Source organism: Dermacentor variabilis, chromosome 5 (assembly GCF_050947875.1).
Source record: "Dermacentor variabilis isolate Ectoservices chromosome 5, ASM5094787v1, whole genome shotgun sequence".
Lineage (NCBI taxonomy): Eukaryota > Metazoa > Arthropoda > Arachnida > Ixodida > Ixodidae > Dermacentor > Dermacentor variabilis.
Genome location: NC_134572.1, coordinates 149447417 through 149464690, shown reverse-complemented (window position 1 = coordinate 149464690; position 17274 = coordinate 149447417). Strand labels below are relative to the sequence as shown.

The following is a 17274-nucleotide window of genomic DNA, read 5'->3' as shown; positions in this document are numbered from 1 at the left end:
ACGCATGCAAAACGTTAAGCAAACACGTAATACATTTATTACATTAGCAATTTTATGGATACTCCAGTAGGGGGGAGGAGGGGTTTTCTATAAATGTGCACCTAGTGGACATATCCATGTCGTCTGCTGCTGAAGTTCTGATTGGCTGGGATGGGGCACGCGTCGGAAGAAGACATCATCACAGCGGATCAGCACTTTAGCAGCAGACAAAATGGACATGTCCACTAGGTGGACGCTTGCAAAATACTTGTTGTCGCTGCTTCGCCCTTCGCGGGCGAAATTGCCACTTTTTTGAATCACTCTGAATAGCCGCAACAACCCGCTTGGGAACAACATATGTACAACACAAGCATCAACTGCGCATGAAACCGAACCTCCAGCGCTTTTTTTTTCTTCAAACCATGTATTCACTACGTAGTCAAACCACTATGCCATATCGCACGGCGCGCCGTCGTCAGGCGGCCAAAACAGAGAGAAAAATACAAATGGAGAGACAGAGAACAAGACACGCGTCAAGAATTCCGAATGCGTTCAGCTTAAGCCAGCTGCACAGCGCGAGGCGTCTTGACGCACGGCGACACGAAACCAAGCGGAAGACACAAGTAAAGAAGAAACAAGAAGCTCAACCGTTTGCCGTCGTAAAGTCTCTCTCTGGAATTTCTCCGGGCGGCAAAGGTCGGCATCCTCGAGCCAAGTGTTTGTCGCAGCTGCCGACGGCTTCGATGCGCCGTCCACTTTTTGTCGCTTCCTCTTCGGCTCGTTTCGGTATCTGCTATCGAGATGCTATCGCCAGAGGCCGTATTGCCCCGTCGATCGCCACGAGCCCATTTCCTCTATACGTTCAATAGGAAGCGCAAGCGGTGCGTGCTCCCCTGTTTACTAAGCGCTTCATACAGCGCATGCGCACGACGCGTGTGCCCGTGGCACAGCTCAGTGGCCGTGGCGCTGCGTGGCGAAGCCCGCTAAGCTCGAAGTCGCGGGTTCGACCTGCACCGCGGGCAGCCGCATTCCGATGGGCGCGGAATGAAAAAAAAAAAAAAAAACAAGAACGCTCGAGTACCGCGCATTTGGTGCGCGCGTTGAAGAACCAAAACCATGTGGTGAAAATTAATACTGGGTCCACCTCTAACGTAGGGCCTGGGTTTGGAACGTGAAATTCCCGAATTTTTTTTTTATATATATATATGACAACGTGCCAGTTTGCGACGCACCTGTTCTAAAAGCGCTAAGAAAGTTTTTTTTTTATACTAGGAACACGTTCGTTAAAAAGGTTAAACGAAGAGCGCACACGAACGTGTCAAGAAAGGGGCGTTATCGGTTTTTATTATTTTTTCGTGACTACTTTAGGTTAAAAAGAGCCGCCACAACTATTAAAATGTGACAAATATCTTTCTTTTCGTTTCAATAGTGAAAAAAAGGGAAAATCAGAGAGCACTGCCACACCGTTCTGCCCTTTCCTCTTCTTTCTGCGCGCCATTCGTGTGCTGCGTTTTTCAGATTAATCACTTCGAATCTTATCTTGCCACACTTTTTTTATGTGTTAGAGTATCTTACGACAGGCCGCCTGTCCTGTGTTGCGTTTTAGTATTTATCAGTTTCGTATTGTTTTTGTCGGATTTTCTTTCAAACGTTGACATATAATTGCACAGAAGATATAGAGAGAATCAAGGTAGCAATTTCTCCTAAGAACAGGGCTTTAATATTAAATTAACTCGATGTCTGCATATCCTCGCCAGGACGATTTGAACGTGATAGTCTGTGAGATATATTGTTACAAACCAGTGGTCATTGGATTATACCGGGCAATATCAACGCGCTAAACTAACTTTACGGTAGCTCGGGAATCAATTCTAGAGTCGGGAATCTGGTGTCATTCGCCTCTGATCACGACCTTTGTTTCATAAGTGATGGCATTCCCTACGTAGCTGCGAGGCGTTAAGTACAGTAGTTACCTGGATTTCACTCTAACATCCCGGTGCTTCAGTTCACGAGCTATGTGGTTTTCAGACAGAAACGCATGGAAGGGATCATATTCCCAATTACACGCGGATCAGGGTCTAAACAGACCCTCCACCTCGAATGCAGTACGAAGAATCGACTGGTTTACATTTAAGCTACGAATGAAAAATGCATGCCGAGAAGAACTTGGTCACAATTTTGCGGATACCATTGCAGAGGCAGCGAGAGAAGCTTCATGCCTCCTAACGTTGATAACGAACCGTTCTGATTTCTACGTAGAACTGGAGAAGCTACGTGCACTTTGATGACGAGCTGAAAGGCGACACAGGTGAAATAAGACAGTTTGTGGCGTCAGCATGGCGCGTAGAACGCAGACTTCCTAGCGTCGTTTGGACAAATTGCAGGAACAACTTTGGAAGCCACATTGTAAATCACTGGACCCTCGCCAACCACTGCCATACCCCTGCAGGAGTGTTCACGACCTGCGCTCATCTCCGCAACAGCGACGTCCTTTCATGTATTGACCCCTACATTACTGCCGGACACAACTTGAGTTGGCGAATGGCTTTTGTGGTCAAATTTCTGACGCGTGAGTCACGCCCAACGTTGCAGATGTGTCTACCCTGTGGATCACGTCGTAGAACTGGAAATTACGTTTAATATGGAAGAGCTTGACACCTCTTTGGTTGCTTCTCGATGCTCATCTTCTGAAGTGCCCGACGGCATCACCTATGCTGCTCTAGCCAACCTTGGATAAGAGGCCAGGCGATAACTGCTGAATTACTAGAACCACTAGTGGCACGACGGCGTTTTTCCCCAGCAGTGGAATATAAGTAGGCTTCTGCCACAACGTAAACCAGGAAAGTGGCCATTTGATCTGACATCATTTCGCCCTGTTGCCCTGAGAAACTGCACAGGAGAGTAATGAAAAGGATGACCCTCACACGCCTATAGAATGATATCTTGAGCGCCACAATGTCTACCCTGACTACATGCAGACTTTCGGCGAGGCACGTAATCAATAGACAATGTTATTGTCCTCACACCAATTGACGAGCCACAAAATTGCTTCGAGCGCATATCAGTGGCCTTCTTTCTTGTTGTGAAAAGCGCGCCCGGTAACGTCACACGTGAAGCGATGTTCAAGTAGTTGAGGCTGTTGGAATCGGTGGTCGAATGTTTCAGTGGATCGGCCACTATTTGACGAGACGATACTTCTTTGTGCAGATTGAAGACGGCCCGTGCAACTATTATAGATACGGTGGTGTCGCACAGGGCGGGGTGTTCAACCCTACTCTGCTTAACATAACTATGGTCGGACTTGAACTTTTACACAAGACAGTTCACCTATTCTTATACGCTGACTATATTTGTCTTTGGTCTTCTGCGGTGACTCATCTTCAAGTACGCGCAAGGAATCAGCAGGCAACCACCCTAACTTGTCCATATACGTGCAAACAAGGTCGCAGCGTATGCACCGAAAAATGCGCGTTAATTGCGTTTGCGCGCTATCCCATAACACCGTACTTTGTTTCTCTCTGTAGCCATTCTATCGCACGCAAGAAATCTCAACCCTTCTTAGGTGTGATTATTGATACAGACCTTTCATGGAGCCTCCACTGGATCTACCCGTAGCGAAGACTAGTTTCGATCGTTCGGATATTAAAGTTCCCGTGCGGAAAAACTTCGAGGACGCCGGTACATTGCATGTTGCAGCTGTACAAAGCACTATTTGTGGATTTTTTGCGGTGCAGATTGCCGCTTTTGGCGAACACCGTGCAAGACAAATACCCACAGCCGCGAAAGTTTTCAAGGTCAGGGAAACTACCACGGTGCGCCTCGACTAGTGCGACAATCATGATTACTAAATATTCTACTATTCCAACACCCATCACAGTTGACAACCTCAGAGCATACATTCGACATCTCTGTCGCGTCCCCAGTGCTGTTTTTCCGGTGCAGAGACCTCAAGCCACATTTTGAAAACTTGTTACCACACATCGGGGTTGCCTTCCGTCGAGCTTTACACCAGCAGCAAGACCACTGTCTCCCCTGTGGTACGTACGACAGCCACAGGTACACCTCACAATCCCGGGAATAACGAAGAAAACCCGTCATCCCACAGTGGCTCCGCGGCAGTTGACACTGACATTACTGAACAATATATATGCATAAACATTGCGCATTTACACAGATAGATCTGTCTCAGCCACGAGCTACACATGCGCTGTTGTCATCCCGGCCTAACAGAACACAGTCAAGTTCAAAGTGTCCCACATAACCTCTACAGCAACAAATCTTGTCACCCTACGTGCTGCTGTTAATTACATCGTGCTCACTCTCTCTCTTTTTATTCCCCTTTCCCCCACACCCAGTGTAGGGTAGCAAACCGGCTGCTCGTCTGGTTGACCTCCCTGCCTTTCCTGTCCTTGCTCTCTCTCTCTCTTTCAAAACGTGCAAGCACAACCTCGAAAGAGGGGTTGTTTTTTGCAACTCGAAGGCAGCCCTTCAGAGTCTCCAATCATCCTTACGACGCAAGACCCATGAGCAACTGATGTTTCAGACTGGAGAAGTTATCCCTCACGGTGGGATATGACATCATCTTCCAATGGCTGCCGGGGCACTGTGGCATCGTCGGTAACGGCCTTGCTGAGGATGCCACCAGATCAGCTCGTAAAAGAACGCCGACATTTCCCATTCCATTTTCATGAACGACACTGCGAGGCGCCTTCGTTTACTTGCTCAAACCAAGGGTCAAACTTCGTGGAGGGCCCGGCTGTATCGAATTGTCTCCACAGGTTTATACTACTTCGAAGCTGTGTGCTACATCGCACTTCTACCGCCTTTATGCAACTTTACTCTAACGGCTCTAGTTAAGGGTGGCTTTTATCAAAGCCGGCTCATATTACTGATTGGAATGACAGACACACCTATCTGTGACTCATAAAACTGTGAGATCAAACAGGTGCTGTGTTTTTGTGATCGTTATGACCGAGGAGCTTGTTTACGACATTGAACGCGATGCTCTTCGGAGTATATAAAATAGATTAAACAGCAGACGATCTTCAGAGACAAAAATTATTGGACGATATGCGCTATGCAGGCTTACCAAGCTACGCGGGCATTGCGAAGGTGCATGAAATCGACTGCCGTCAGTGACCGAGTACGAGTGATGTGTCGGGTAACCACACGTTCTATTTTTGATAGTGCCTTTCTCCCTCCTTCTCCTTTTTCCTTTTCATCCCTTAACACCCTTCCCCCTGTGTAGGGTAGAAAATCGAACGCGCGTCTGGTTGACCTCCCTACCATTCCCTTCCTTCTTTTCCTTTTCCGAATCCATAGGCCTGCCTTGATTTTAATATAAGCCGACCCCTTAGTTGAACAGGTCAGAAAATAACTAAAAGCGAAAAAGAGCAAGCCGCCCACGATAAATTGTAATCGATAACAGCAACAGACTGCAAGCGACATTTATTAGGAAGGTACAGCGCCTGCCATGTGCTTTCCCTGACTCACTGTATGCAGCCTTTAGCAACACCGCCTGCTCAGTGGCACGACGTCAGCATCTCGTCGAAGGTGAACTTTGAAAACGATGACTTTTGCTGCATCGCACGCATTCAGTGCGGTCCAAAATGGCGCACCCGTGCTCCCGTACTGCTGCCTATAGTAGTGGCTGTAGTGCTGACATTTAGTAGTGCCGTTAGCGGCGTGCAAATATTCTAGTTCCTACGGCTGCTAACGATATCCTCCAATCTAAGCCGACATAGGTGCTTCGTAACTATTGCTTAAAGAAAGAAAGAAAGAAAGAAAGAAAGAAAGAAAGAAAGAAAGAAAGAAAGAAAGAAAGAAAGAAAGAAAGAAAGTAAGTAAGAAAGAAAGCAAGCAAGCAAAAGAGCTTAGTCCTTACCATTACGACTTTATATAACATTATTCCAGTAAATATGTTTCATATTCTTTATCATATATATTTATAAAATTGTGCTTTTTGCGTTACACAGAAGGAGACATCTCATTGAAACTCATTATACAGAGCCGTGTTCCCAACAACTGTGCTGTCTGTTTTTGCAGTGAGTGAAAGATATTCAGCGGGAATGACGGTCCCTGTCATAAACGTCGTTCTTCATTCAATGGAGATGTTCTCCAACACGAACACAGACGGGCGACGTGACAGTTGTGACGAATAAAGCTTTGCGTTACGACGTGTGAATGAGCAGCAGACTTGATGATGGCTGGCTGCCGGACCAAACCGCTGCCGGAGCACGAAACGGGGAAACATTATCGTCGCTGCGATAGGAAAGCACGGACAAGACAGACAGGAAAAAATAAAGAACATAGACAAAGAGAGTGATAAGCCTATTGCTACGCGACGTTTCACTCACGCAACTAAAATATCCGGCAAATGAAGCGCAACAATCAGGGAGATAAAAGACTGAGAAAGTGCTTCATCGCAATCTCTGCAGTGACATCGGGCACTCTGAACACTCACTGAAGGACAGGGTGCATACAATAATGTACGTGGTTAGCCAATAATTTTCATCGCACACGCTGTACATTCGACCCCTGAACATCGAGCGCGTTTCGTTCAGTGCCAGCTGGTGGTGCTAGACGTTTAGACGACCAAACAGCCGATACTTGAAGCCATTTGGAAAAAGAACATTCGTTAGAGAATACAAGCCGAACTTGTTCCGATAGACGTTCTATATCCGCATTAAAATTTCACTAAGGCATCGCAAATAGCCACTTCGTCTGCCCCCGCGGCGGACTGATTTAACGGTGACAGCTTACCTAAAAGAGCCGATTCAACCTGTCGGCCGTCTAAAATTCAAATAGTGTAAGCACTCTTTATGTCCTTCATTTTTTTTTTGTTGCGTGTAATCATCGTTGTCTCGGTAATGCTACATAACTACACAAGGGGGCAGCGACCTGCATGTGGTTTGGGTTGCGCTGTATTCCTAAATCTGGTGGTTGTTACAGGTTTAACAGAAATCGAGAGTGGACCTTGATTGTGCGTAGAGAACCAGTTAACACGCAGCCAACAAGCCGATTGAGAGAGAGAAAAAGTGACGAGAAATATTTGCAACCGAATGTAGAAAATTGCATAAAATATGAGGCGTTGGAAGAAATTGATCAAGGTTGGGGTTGTAGGCAATAAGTTCTTGCACAATACTGTGTAAAAAAAAATTTCAGTAGCGTCAAAAAAAAATTTGCCCAACGTTGCGTGACATTACGAGGTTTATCTTACAGGTGTTGTCGCATGAAACAAATGAAAAAAACACAGGAAATTATTTTAGGTTCCGTGTGTGTGGGTGTGTTTCTTTTGTTCAGAAAACGAGTTACAGCTTCCACCAGATGATGCATATATCCAAATATGACATACTTACTCTATGAACAATCTCCGCCAATATGAAAAGAAACACATGATCTCTGTTCAAAACTAATAATTTTCCTTGTGTGTGCTAGTAATAAGTAAATGTTCCATGAGCCGGATAACAGTTCCATAAAGACCAGTTTGAACAGATGAACCAGAAAACAATAACAAAGGACTAAGGGAGATAGACATGGACGTTTCAGTTCAGCTGTTCAAACTCGTCTTAGATATTTTATCTGTTCTGATTTCGGCACTAAATCTTTCTCTTCTCGCTTCATCTTGTACGTTAAACTAGAGGCTTGCATTTGCATGACGTTCCTTGACGTTTTAGTTGTATTTAGCAGGTTGTATATACAGCTGTATTAAACTCGCCCACTGCAACCGTTTTACTGGACAAGCGCCAAGCTGCTCAATACGCTTATCCAGGCAAGGCAGAATTACGTCATGCAGAGTAGTGAAAGATATTTACATCACATCTGTTTTTAGAGTCGATTCTGACACTTTCGTGCTGCTTTCCCAACTGGATACAAGTGGAGACAATTTTAACGAGGAACATTTTTCTCCCCCTTGTTCACACAGGCTATTGTCCAAGAGACAATATCACTGATCATTCACAATTGCTGTCAGCTCGCGTTGCTTGTTTTGAAGTATTAGGATTGTCTTCCTGTACTTCAACACGTTCAGAATGCGCGTTATAGTGCTCCTAAATTCGTGTTTGGACTTGCAAGCGCCTGCATGCTGCACACAGGCTCCAAGGTTATTGAACAAACAACACTATATATGTCGAATTTCAGCTTTGCACGTATTTACTCTAAGGTAAGCTGTGCTGCTTTTGGCACATTCTGAAACATACGTACTACTACGACAAGAACAGAAGCAAGAGACAGGGCAGCGCAACATTATACAATGGACACTGCTTATGCACCTCTGTTATCCGCGAAGAGCAGCTAAATCTTAAATCTGCGTGAAAAACCTACACAATGCGTTTTCGTCTACTTCGTGGACAAAATGAAGTGCCCAAGTACGAAATGAGAAAGTTTGTGTACTTTTCTGACCACAGCAGTGTTTCCGATGGCGGCTACAGAAAAACCGAAGTGCTGTGGTTTGTCTATCACACTTCTTAGTCGCTCTTTTGCATGCTTTTGCAGCAGCAACAACGCTGCTTTAGAGAGCAGGTAAACTGGCATTCGCGTAACGGCTGCAAGAGCATGCAGTCAGGTAAATACGTTCACCGAACGATGCCGACTAAAAAGAGTATGCAATGCTACACAGCAGGTAAACAACAGATTGTAAAATCTGTACTTCGATCCGAAGATCTTGCGAGCGAGTTTCACGAATTTAAGCGTTACAATTAATACAAAACCTATTTCTCAAAGGATGGACACACAAACATAATGGGTGACTGAACGCTTCATAACCACGACAAATGTAAGAGTTGTGGTCGGGCATGCAAAAAAAAAAGAAAAAAGGGTGGCTGACCTATGCCGTCGTCTGACCTATTCACACTAAGGACGTGTTAAAGGGATGAACGTCTTCTCATCGAGAACGAGGTGTACTGGATCTAATTACAATGTCTACATGAAAAGTGGAGAACGTTACATCTCATCACTCTAAACGAAGCACACCGAGGAGCGGAAAACGTCTGCTGAAACCCCGTCTGTCCTCCCTAGATCCCCAGGCCAGGGAAATCTGCAGTCCAACCTTCGTCCGATCGGAGTGTCCCAAGTCGTCAAGGACCGGCGTTGAGAACGAGTGTTCACACACTCACTCCCGCCCCTTTCTTCACTAAACACACAGAAAGGAGGGAAGCTTAGTAGACAGGCGTGGCCACGGTTGACTCAAGCTGGCGCGTCTTGTTTCTTCGGATGACCCAGCAGTAAGCTGGGGCGACTGTTAAACGACCGTGGCGGTTACCGGTGTCCGTGAGTGAATGCCGTAGAACACCCTTTTTCCAGGGGTTTTCTTGCTCTCATTGGTCCGTGAAGGCAACAGTGAACCAGCTAACCATACTCGGTCCGCCAAACGCGTCTCGCCTTGCGGCCTCTCCGTGGGGGACGGACTGTCAGCTTCACGAAGCGATTCGTCGCAATGGCATGGAAAAGGCTAGAAAGTCACTACCCCTGCTGGCCGATCGTAACACAAAACACGCGCCACGGCGCCTATGCCATGCTATGATATATATACTACAAGGGCACAAGACACACGACGAGCTTCACGGAGGCTCAAAACTTCTTCCGCTCCGTGGTTTTGGCATTATATAATACAATAACAATGTCTAAAGGCACGAAAACACGAAACTATTAATATTGATGCAATGGCGCGAACAACGCGAGGACATAAAGACACATGAAATGTGCACCACAAGCGATGTCCTTTTCACCCATTGTGTCAACGTTAGCTATGCACCAACTAGGCCAAGCACCAGTATTGCTGCAAAACTAGTATTATTAAACGTATTTGCTGGATAACGACTCCGTTCTCTACGGAATCACGCAACGAGGCAAGAAACGCTACGTAAATATCCGGACAGCTAGAAATATGCGTTTTCGAGCCATTATTCCTTCGATAAAGCGAACAGCCTTCTAGAAGCGTCTAGTGATTCGCTTACATTTGCACTCATCGCCGATGGCTTCGGTGCAGTTGTTTTTCTGAGTAACCCTTCGTGAGACAGTTAATGACACCTGAGGCGAACCCACTGGGACATGCGAAAAAATGTAAATGCGTTACGCCAAAATTTCCCAACACGCACACAGAGGGGAAAGTTGCGCGTGCTCCAGCAGAGTGGCCTCGGGAAGCCTAAGCTTCGCTTGACGGCATGGTGCGCAGGAGGCGGCATTGGCGAAAACGCGCACGTAGGCAGTTGCCACGTAGAGAAGCTTTTACGTTTTTTTTCTTTTTAGCTTCGGAAACTCGCTTTCGTTTACTTAAGCACAAGTATAGCAGCTGCAAGAGCTGGCATCTCGAGAGAGTTCTTGTTTATTGCGAAGCCTTCGCTCGGCGGGCAAGCTGCCCGAACAACGGACCGAGGACAACGGCAGACTCTGGGTGCTACGCTGGTAGGTCAGGTCTGCTCAATTGCCACTTCTGATCGGCTCACAGTGCTGCTGCTGCCTATCTGATTGCTCTAAAAATGCCAATTCGGCTGAATTCGACAACGCGGTGGAATTTGACGCTGCTGTTGTGACCGGGGGTCCGAAAATGTGAGATGTTCATTCACCGCGTGGAGGAATGTGGGAACGTGGGTTGGGCCACACATCCATGATGTTTTAAACGCACGTCTATATTACATTTTATACGCGAGCGATGGGGAAAAGATGTTCAAACTCAAGCTGTCTAATCTCTTTCACCGAGCGTCCGTCCCCTCTTTTAATCCCTCCGTCGTCCTGTTCCCGTCGCCTTCCCTCAATCTGGCGCCTGGAGATGGGTGACATAATTACCCTCCAATGTGTAGTTTGGTAGCCCCTTTCCAGCGCGGAGAGCTTGACCCAAAACACAGGCACATCACTGTACACAAACAGCGAAGGGGGGAAGCATAATGACCCCGTCTTCGACGCGGACGTGGCAGTTTGGGACTGAGGTCATGCGAAGGAATGTCTCCTTGCAAATTGCCCACAGCCGTCCTGGCTGTGTTCAACTGTTTGCCATGAATCGTCGCAGTTGGAGATGGCTCTGACAAAGTCGTCGGCTCGTTCACGATTGTCGCGTTCTCCTGTTTCGCGGGCTAAACGGCCAACCACAACGCTCCAGAATATCACCCTCCGACGACGAACGGCACTTGTTTATTCTAGGCGTGGTTTGCAAGAAAATCCGCTACGTCATGCCGGCGTCGTTGTCGGCGTAGTGTGGCAGCAGTTGTTTTTCTAGGCGTGGTTTGCAAGAAAGTCCACTACGTCATGTCGGCGTCGTTGTCAGCGTTGTGTGGCAGCTTGGTTTAGGCTCCTGAGACTGCTGAGGCGGCGCGTCGGAGCAAGAACTATCAGCGCCTCGCACGGCAAGTTGTGTCAACACTGGCACGGAGGGACCGGTCTGCCCGCGTTGTGTAAGCATCGAACCTGTATGGGCGAACTTGCTTTGAGCAACAGAAATTGCAAGAATTTCGCTTTGCGACTTCAAGCAATTTTCTGGCCCTAACATGGCGACCACGACATCTTAACCAAGCCTGACAGGCATGAGAATGAAGCGAACGTGCGTCGGTGCCGTTAGCTATGTGAACGTACGAGGGCCGAACACGCAGTCCCGGAGATTTGAAGACAACCCGCCGTAGTTGCTTAGACTGCGTGTTGGGCTGCTATGCACGAGGTCGCGGGATAGAATACCGGCCACGGCGGCCAACAGATTTCGATGGGGGCGAAATGCGAAAACACCCGTGTACTTAGATTTAGGTGCACGTTGAAGAACTCCAGGTGGTCCGAATTTTCAGAGTCCCCCACTATGGTGGCGTGCCTCATAATCAAATCGTGGTTTTGGCACGTAAGAGCCCACAATATAATTTTAATTTAATTTGAAGACTGCCAACTAAACGAGGCCCACGATGGGGAAGGGGAAGCGTAAGCGTCGGCTCCATATGTTTCAAAAACATTCATTCCGTTACTGGACGCGCCAATAAGACAATGTGCCCAGACCGGTTTCAAAGGCGCGAACTGCTCTGTCTTACAGGGGGCCGTCCCCGTAGTTGCGCTGCTGCTGCAGGTAGCGTGGCCCTTGCATTTCTCCGCAAAGTTCGGGAATTAATATCTCGAAACTGGTGTCATCCTGAGAAGTCATCCCAAGTGGATCCGCCATGCAAACTCCACGGCTAGAATTTGTAAATTGCAATATGTGTCATAAGGGCTCATTCACACCGGGGACTGACAGTGGTCGCGCGACCAAGTTGGTCGCAAGGCGACCAGTCGCAAATTGTCGCTTTTCTCGAAAAGCGACCATCTTGGGCCAGTCGCTGTCTGCGCGATTTTTCAGTCGCGCGACCGTCGTCGCAAAACTGATAAACCAATCAGCGGCGCACCGGAAGTGATCTTTCATGTGTCTACATCCGGCCTCCTCCCGCGTCGCGGCAAAGTCCGGGTAGATTCCGAGAGTTCTCGCTGAGAACGATAATCTCCGGGATTGCGACTTGCGGGTCGCGCTCAGCCGGGCTTGCCGGTGTGAACATCAGTCGCCTTCGGTTCGCTTTTTGATCGCGAGTCGCAAATGGTCGCGCGACCTCCTCCAGTCGCCGGGGTGAATGAGCCATAGGGGAACTAATGAAGAACTTAATTATTAAATTTTAGTTAATTTGTCGATTGTATATTTCCTTTTCTTTGTGCGAGTGGTGTCCGCCGCTTCGAGCAGACCATCTCATGAACTAGAATTGTTCGATATGCCGCAGGCAACTTTTAAGAATTTTTGTGAAAGTGTTCGCCGAAAAATCCTGTATATACTACCGTGAAGCCTTGCGCGCTGGCTAGTGCATTAAGCATACGTGCGTGGCGTGTTATTTCCAACCGACTGTCGCTTCAAGACAGGCGGGTTACCGGAAGTGTACACGCACTTATTATTCAGAGCTATGTATCGATGCATATCGACACCCTACCGTAGTAACGTTTTGTGTCGCGTCTGCGCCAGAAAACTGCCGACGCGGCAGAAAAGGGCGCCTCGGAGGTAGCTTTGCGCTGAATCAGTCGCGCCATTTTTCTGCGAAGGACCTTATAAGACATAATTTCCCACTATTTCCAGGCGTCCACCGACCTTTGAAGCTGAAACTCAGGCATACACAAAAAGAAAAGAAATAAGAAATAGAACGCGCAAAATAAAGCGAAAAATAAAAATGTCAACATATACGCACTTCGCGAACACTCAGCAAGTTCGCACTGTCCGATCAAGCGCCGCGGTAAATGTTTCGTAAACACATGCTTCCCTCTTGAATATATTAAGGCGAACAACTGGAACCACGTCAAGCCCTCCGCGTAGTGGCTGATCTGCCCATTTGTTTCTGCCGGCATGAGGAATGGGACCGGCCGATGGGCGCTGCTATTATTAAAATGATAATTAAACAAGCATACTTCTCGAAGCTGGGCTTGGCGGTCCCTACGTGGGACTAGCCGGGTGGCGCGGGGTCTTCCCTGCGTCTTCTCTGGACCAAAATAAAGTTACTTCACTCACTCACGAAGAATGCTTCCTCTGCCTCAAGGCTAAATAAAGTTTACAGTTAGACACAAACCAGCCGAATAGAGCGAGCCCGTACAGTGGGGTTTAGATAGCCGAAACATACACCAAGTTTTCAATGCGTAGTAACATTGAAGGAGCCTCCGCTTAATACAGCTCGCCCGGCATAAGTAAGTACACGTGGCAACTTGCGGACAGCACTTGTGACATTCGGTGTTGGAAAAACCGCGTGCCGCGAACAGGTGGCCGAGCGTGCCTCATCAACTGGCCCGCGCGGCCCGCGGGCGCGCAGGCCCCCCGGCATCGCTACGTATATGAAGCACGTGCTTCGAGCCACGCAAGAACGGCAAGAAAAACCACTCACGTAGCTGTCGGTCGCCGCTGCAGCTCGGTGCGCGATAGCCAAGAGCGCGACGGCTACGAAGCGATAGGCGGCCGACGGCGGCGATCCGGCGGGAGCTGCCATGTCGGGCCGTTCCGGAGTGGCGCACGCTCGAAGCCTCCGCAGCTGCTGCTGCTGCTCTCTGCGCTGGTTGAGGATTTGTGTGCGCGCGCGCTCTCGGTCGCCGAAGGCGCTCTCGCGCGCGCTCTCCGAGTTGCAGCGACGGCGGCAGCTGTCGGCGGCGATCGCGCGAGCGCCAGTCCAGCGGAACGCGACGGCGGCGCAGCAGAGTAGCAGTGCGCCGTTACGTATGCGCCGCGCACGTCTTCTGAGGTACGGGTGTACGCATACGCACGCGGCTTAGGAGGGGGTTCCGCCTCTAGAGGCTCGAGTCGAGGTGGTGACCGATCGACGACGCACGCCGCTGCCGCGGAGACGCAGCTGTGCGGATTGCATTGGCGAATACTCGCGAAGGGTGAACGACTTTCTGGCAATGTGAGAGTTCTGGCGCGCGGGGTGGCAAAAGGCGTCACTTCTGTGCGACTTGCTTCGGGTGCTTCTGCGGTTTCGCTCCTGTTCGAGCGGGGCCTTTTTTCCTGGCGGGGTGGTACAGCGAAGCGCGCCTGTTAGGTTAGGTGTTTGTCAACGACCTGTTAAAGTGACTGCTCTGCAAAGGCATGCGATATTGAGAGAGAGAGAGAGAGAGATCCATTCACTCATTTCGGAAATTGCCCACGAACATCCGGAACATGTGCGTGTGTGTGTGCGCGTGCAGGCCTATAAATATACATAGCATTCTTTAGCTACGATGGAACATACAGGACTGATGTATTTTCGTGCGGATAATTTCGAGGAGCGGACATGACTTTCGCATCAAACCGCAATGTTCACGTAGCGAAAGCTAAGGCATAGCATGGTTAGCCTTGGTCAATCTTGATTGCAAGTCCAGGTTATTCTGGTTGTTTAGCTATGTTGCGGCGTTTAGCCAGTCATTCGGCGCGCAGTTCGTCTGTTTCCTAGGCGATTCGTTTCTTCTTCATCTCGTTCCGATGTCAATTCCAGGCCTCCTCCTGCTTATCAGAATTGTCGCCGTCCATACTGCCGTCTCAACTATGGTTGCGGCGCACGCAAGCTCTCCTTTTCAATCCTCCAACATGTTATCACGCGTGCGACGCAGCTGGCGAAGCGAGCGGAGACGAGCGCAACGATGAGGAACGCGATGTGACGTCAGACCAAACGGCGGCAACGGAAAGGCGCGGCGCTGCGCAGCGGCGGAACACCTGCGGCTCGGTGCTCCTAGTGGCGCATGCGCAGTATAGTGACTAGGGAGCGAGAGAAAGAGAGAGAAATAACCGCGGCGAGGCGCGCGTTGTGACGTCATGTGCCTCCTCGGAACACCGCCACGGCGAAATCGCAAGTTCGCGGCCAGTAAAGCTTTCGCTTTAAAACAATTCACAATTAGCTCTCTGATGATTACCTTTTTGCCAAAAGTTTCCAATTGTGATACTGAAGCCGAGCTGTACTGAAGTCAGGTCGCGTGTCCCAGAAACCACATAGCGCCACTTTCGTGATATGCGTGCCCGAAATGTGCTGAAAAATTGATTGGCGTGCCAGTCAAGGTCGTCCTGAACTTCTGAACGCACGCTCTTGTAGAGATGTCAAGTGGAACGCCAATATATTTCGCAGCACACTTTAAGGCCATATATCGCGAAAGTGGGGCTATAGTCTTACTGCTTCTGCTAAGCAAACATACGACTTCGCCACAGCATGGCCTCACTTTCGCATTCGGAGTCTGTGCACTAAAGTGAACAGAAAGAAAGGCCAATACTTTGCAGGCTACCAGACGTAATATAGCACGGAATGCCCGCAATCTAGCAGACCTACGATTCAACCCGCAAATCTTCAGTGACGGAATAAAATAAATTAATTTACGTGATATGAAATAAAGATATTGTATACAAGGCCTGCAGATAAATGTTTTCTTAGACAATCATGCAGTTTCATGGGGTTTGACACCATCCCGGATTTTTAATTATATCGCGCGAGCGTCGACTGCATGGAATGTCTGCGTCTTTATTATAACAGCGAGAAACGGCGAGATTGTAACTCAACGTGCAAGCGCACAAAGCACTCCCCAACGAAGCGTCTTCTGCGATAATGTTCCCTTCAGGAGTGAACATGACTTGACTTCATAATCGCTGAAGCCCCATCGTACACAAACAATACCTATACTCTATCTCAGTAGTTCCTTGCAGCACTGTGGAAGCTACACGAATTCTTGACCAATAGGAAGGTTGAACGGCCTTCGAGATGTGCTCATCCGCGCCGCGTCGTCTGCTTAGCGTCTGCTTGCAATCCTGTCAATACATGCTCCATGGTTGGTGGGTTGACTAGCAAATCTATTGACGCCATAACAATAAGCTTCGTTTACATGCATGCGACAGCGGGGCTTCGCTGCAACTGTACGCTTTCCCTGCAGTTACCTTGCAGCCTCCTTAGCAAGTAGTAAGGGCGAACGCCTTCATAAATGTTCACCTGCGCCGCCACAGCGTCGGCTCGGCGTCTACTTGGCGTTTGCTCGCTACCATCACACGTACCATGCTAGAGAGGGGCAGTAAATTAACGATGCAGTGAACAATTAGGCCTTTGTAATGTTCCGCATCGTCAACGCATCACCAGTGCTAATGGTGCGGTGCCATCTGCTAAGTAGAAATCAAATCAGTTTTACGGCTCTCTAGAGCAGCCAATAATCAGCCAGTTACACCCGGAACTATACACCGTTGCGCAAGAATCTTGCCTGTGTACGCCTCGTACCTTCGGCAGTGCTGCACGGTAGTTGTAAGCTGGAGTATAGTACACGCTGATCAATTCAAGTTTACCCGCCGCAGTGGCTTAGCGGTTATGGTATTTGCGCTGCTAAGCATGAGGTCTCAGGGTCAAAGCCCGGCCGTGGCAGCCGCATTACGACGAGGGCGAAATGCAGAAACGCCCATGTCCCGCGCATTGGGGGCACCGTAAAGATTCCCTGGTAGTCAAAAGTAATCCGGATTCCCCCATACTGCGTGCCTCATAATGAAACCGTGGTTTTTGCCCGTAAGGCTCAACAATTGAATTCGTTTCCTTTTCTTAATTTGAAGGCGCATGCGCGGGTCCGGTAATACAAAATGCAACGAGAGATCGAGCAAGCAGCAGCGGCCACGAAGGCTGGCAGGTGCGCGCAGCAGCTAAGCCCAGTGAGGGTGAGAGAGAGAGATACGAACCGCGCGCCGGCTTGCGAGAGCTAGGGTGACGTGGCGTCGCGGCGATGCCATTTCTTCTCAGGCAATACCTGGCGCGCTATCGTGGCAGCAGATGTTCCCTTTTGCCCGCTCTGCTCCGTCGTGGCGGGCTGTGACGTGGCGTCGCAGCTAATGGCAATGGGAGCGTA

The 17274-nt window shown here is 48.8% G+C and overlaps 1 protein-coding gene across 1 annotated transcript in view; it reads right to left on the bottom strand.

Annotated features, from left to right (window-relative positions):
- The window catches only part of LOC142583233 (angiotensin-converting enzyme-like), a 99974-nt gene extending 85778 nt beyond the window's left edge, over nt 1-14196 (bottom strand). The window contains exon 1 of the mRNA XM_075693605.1: nt 13830-14196. Within this exon, the coding sequence (XP_075549720.1) occupies nt 13830-13931 (102 nt within the window). The 5' untranslated portion in view covers nt 13932-14196. The remainder of the gene's footprint in view (nt 1-13829) is intronic.
- Between the last annotated feature and the right edge of the window lie 3078 nt (nt 14197-17274).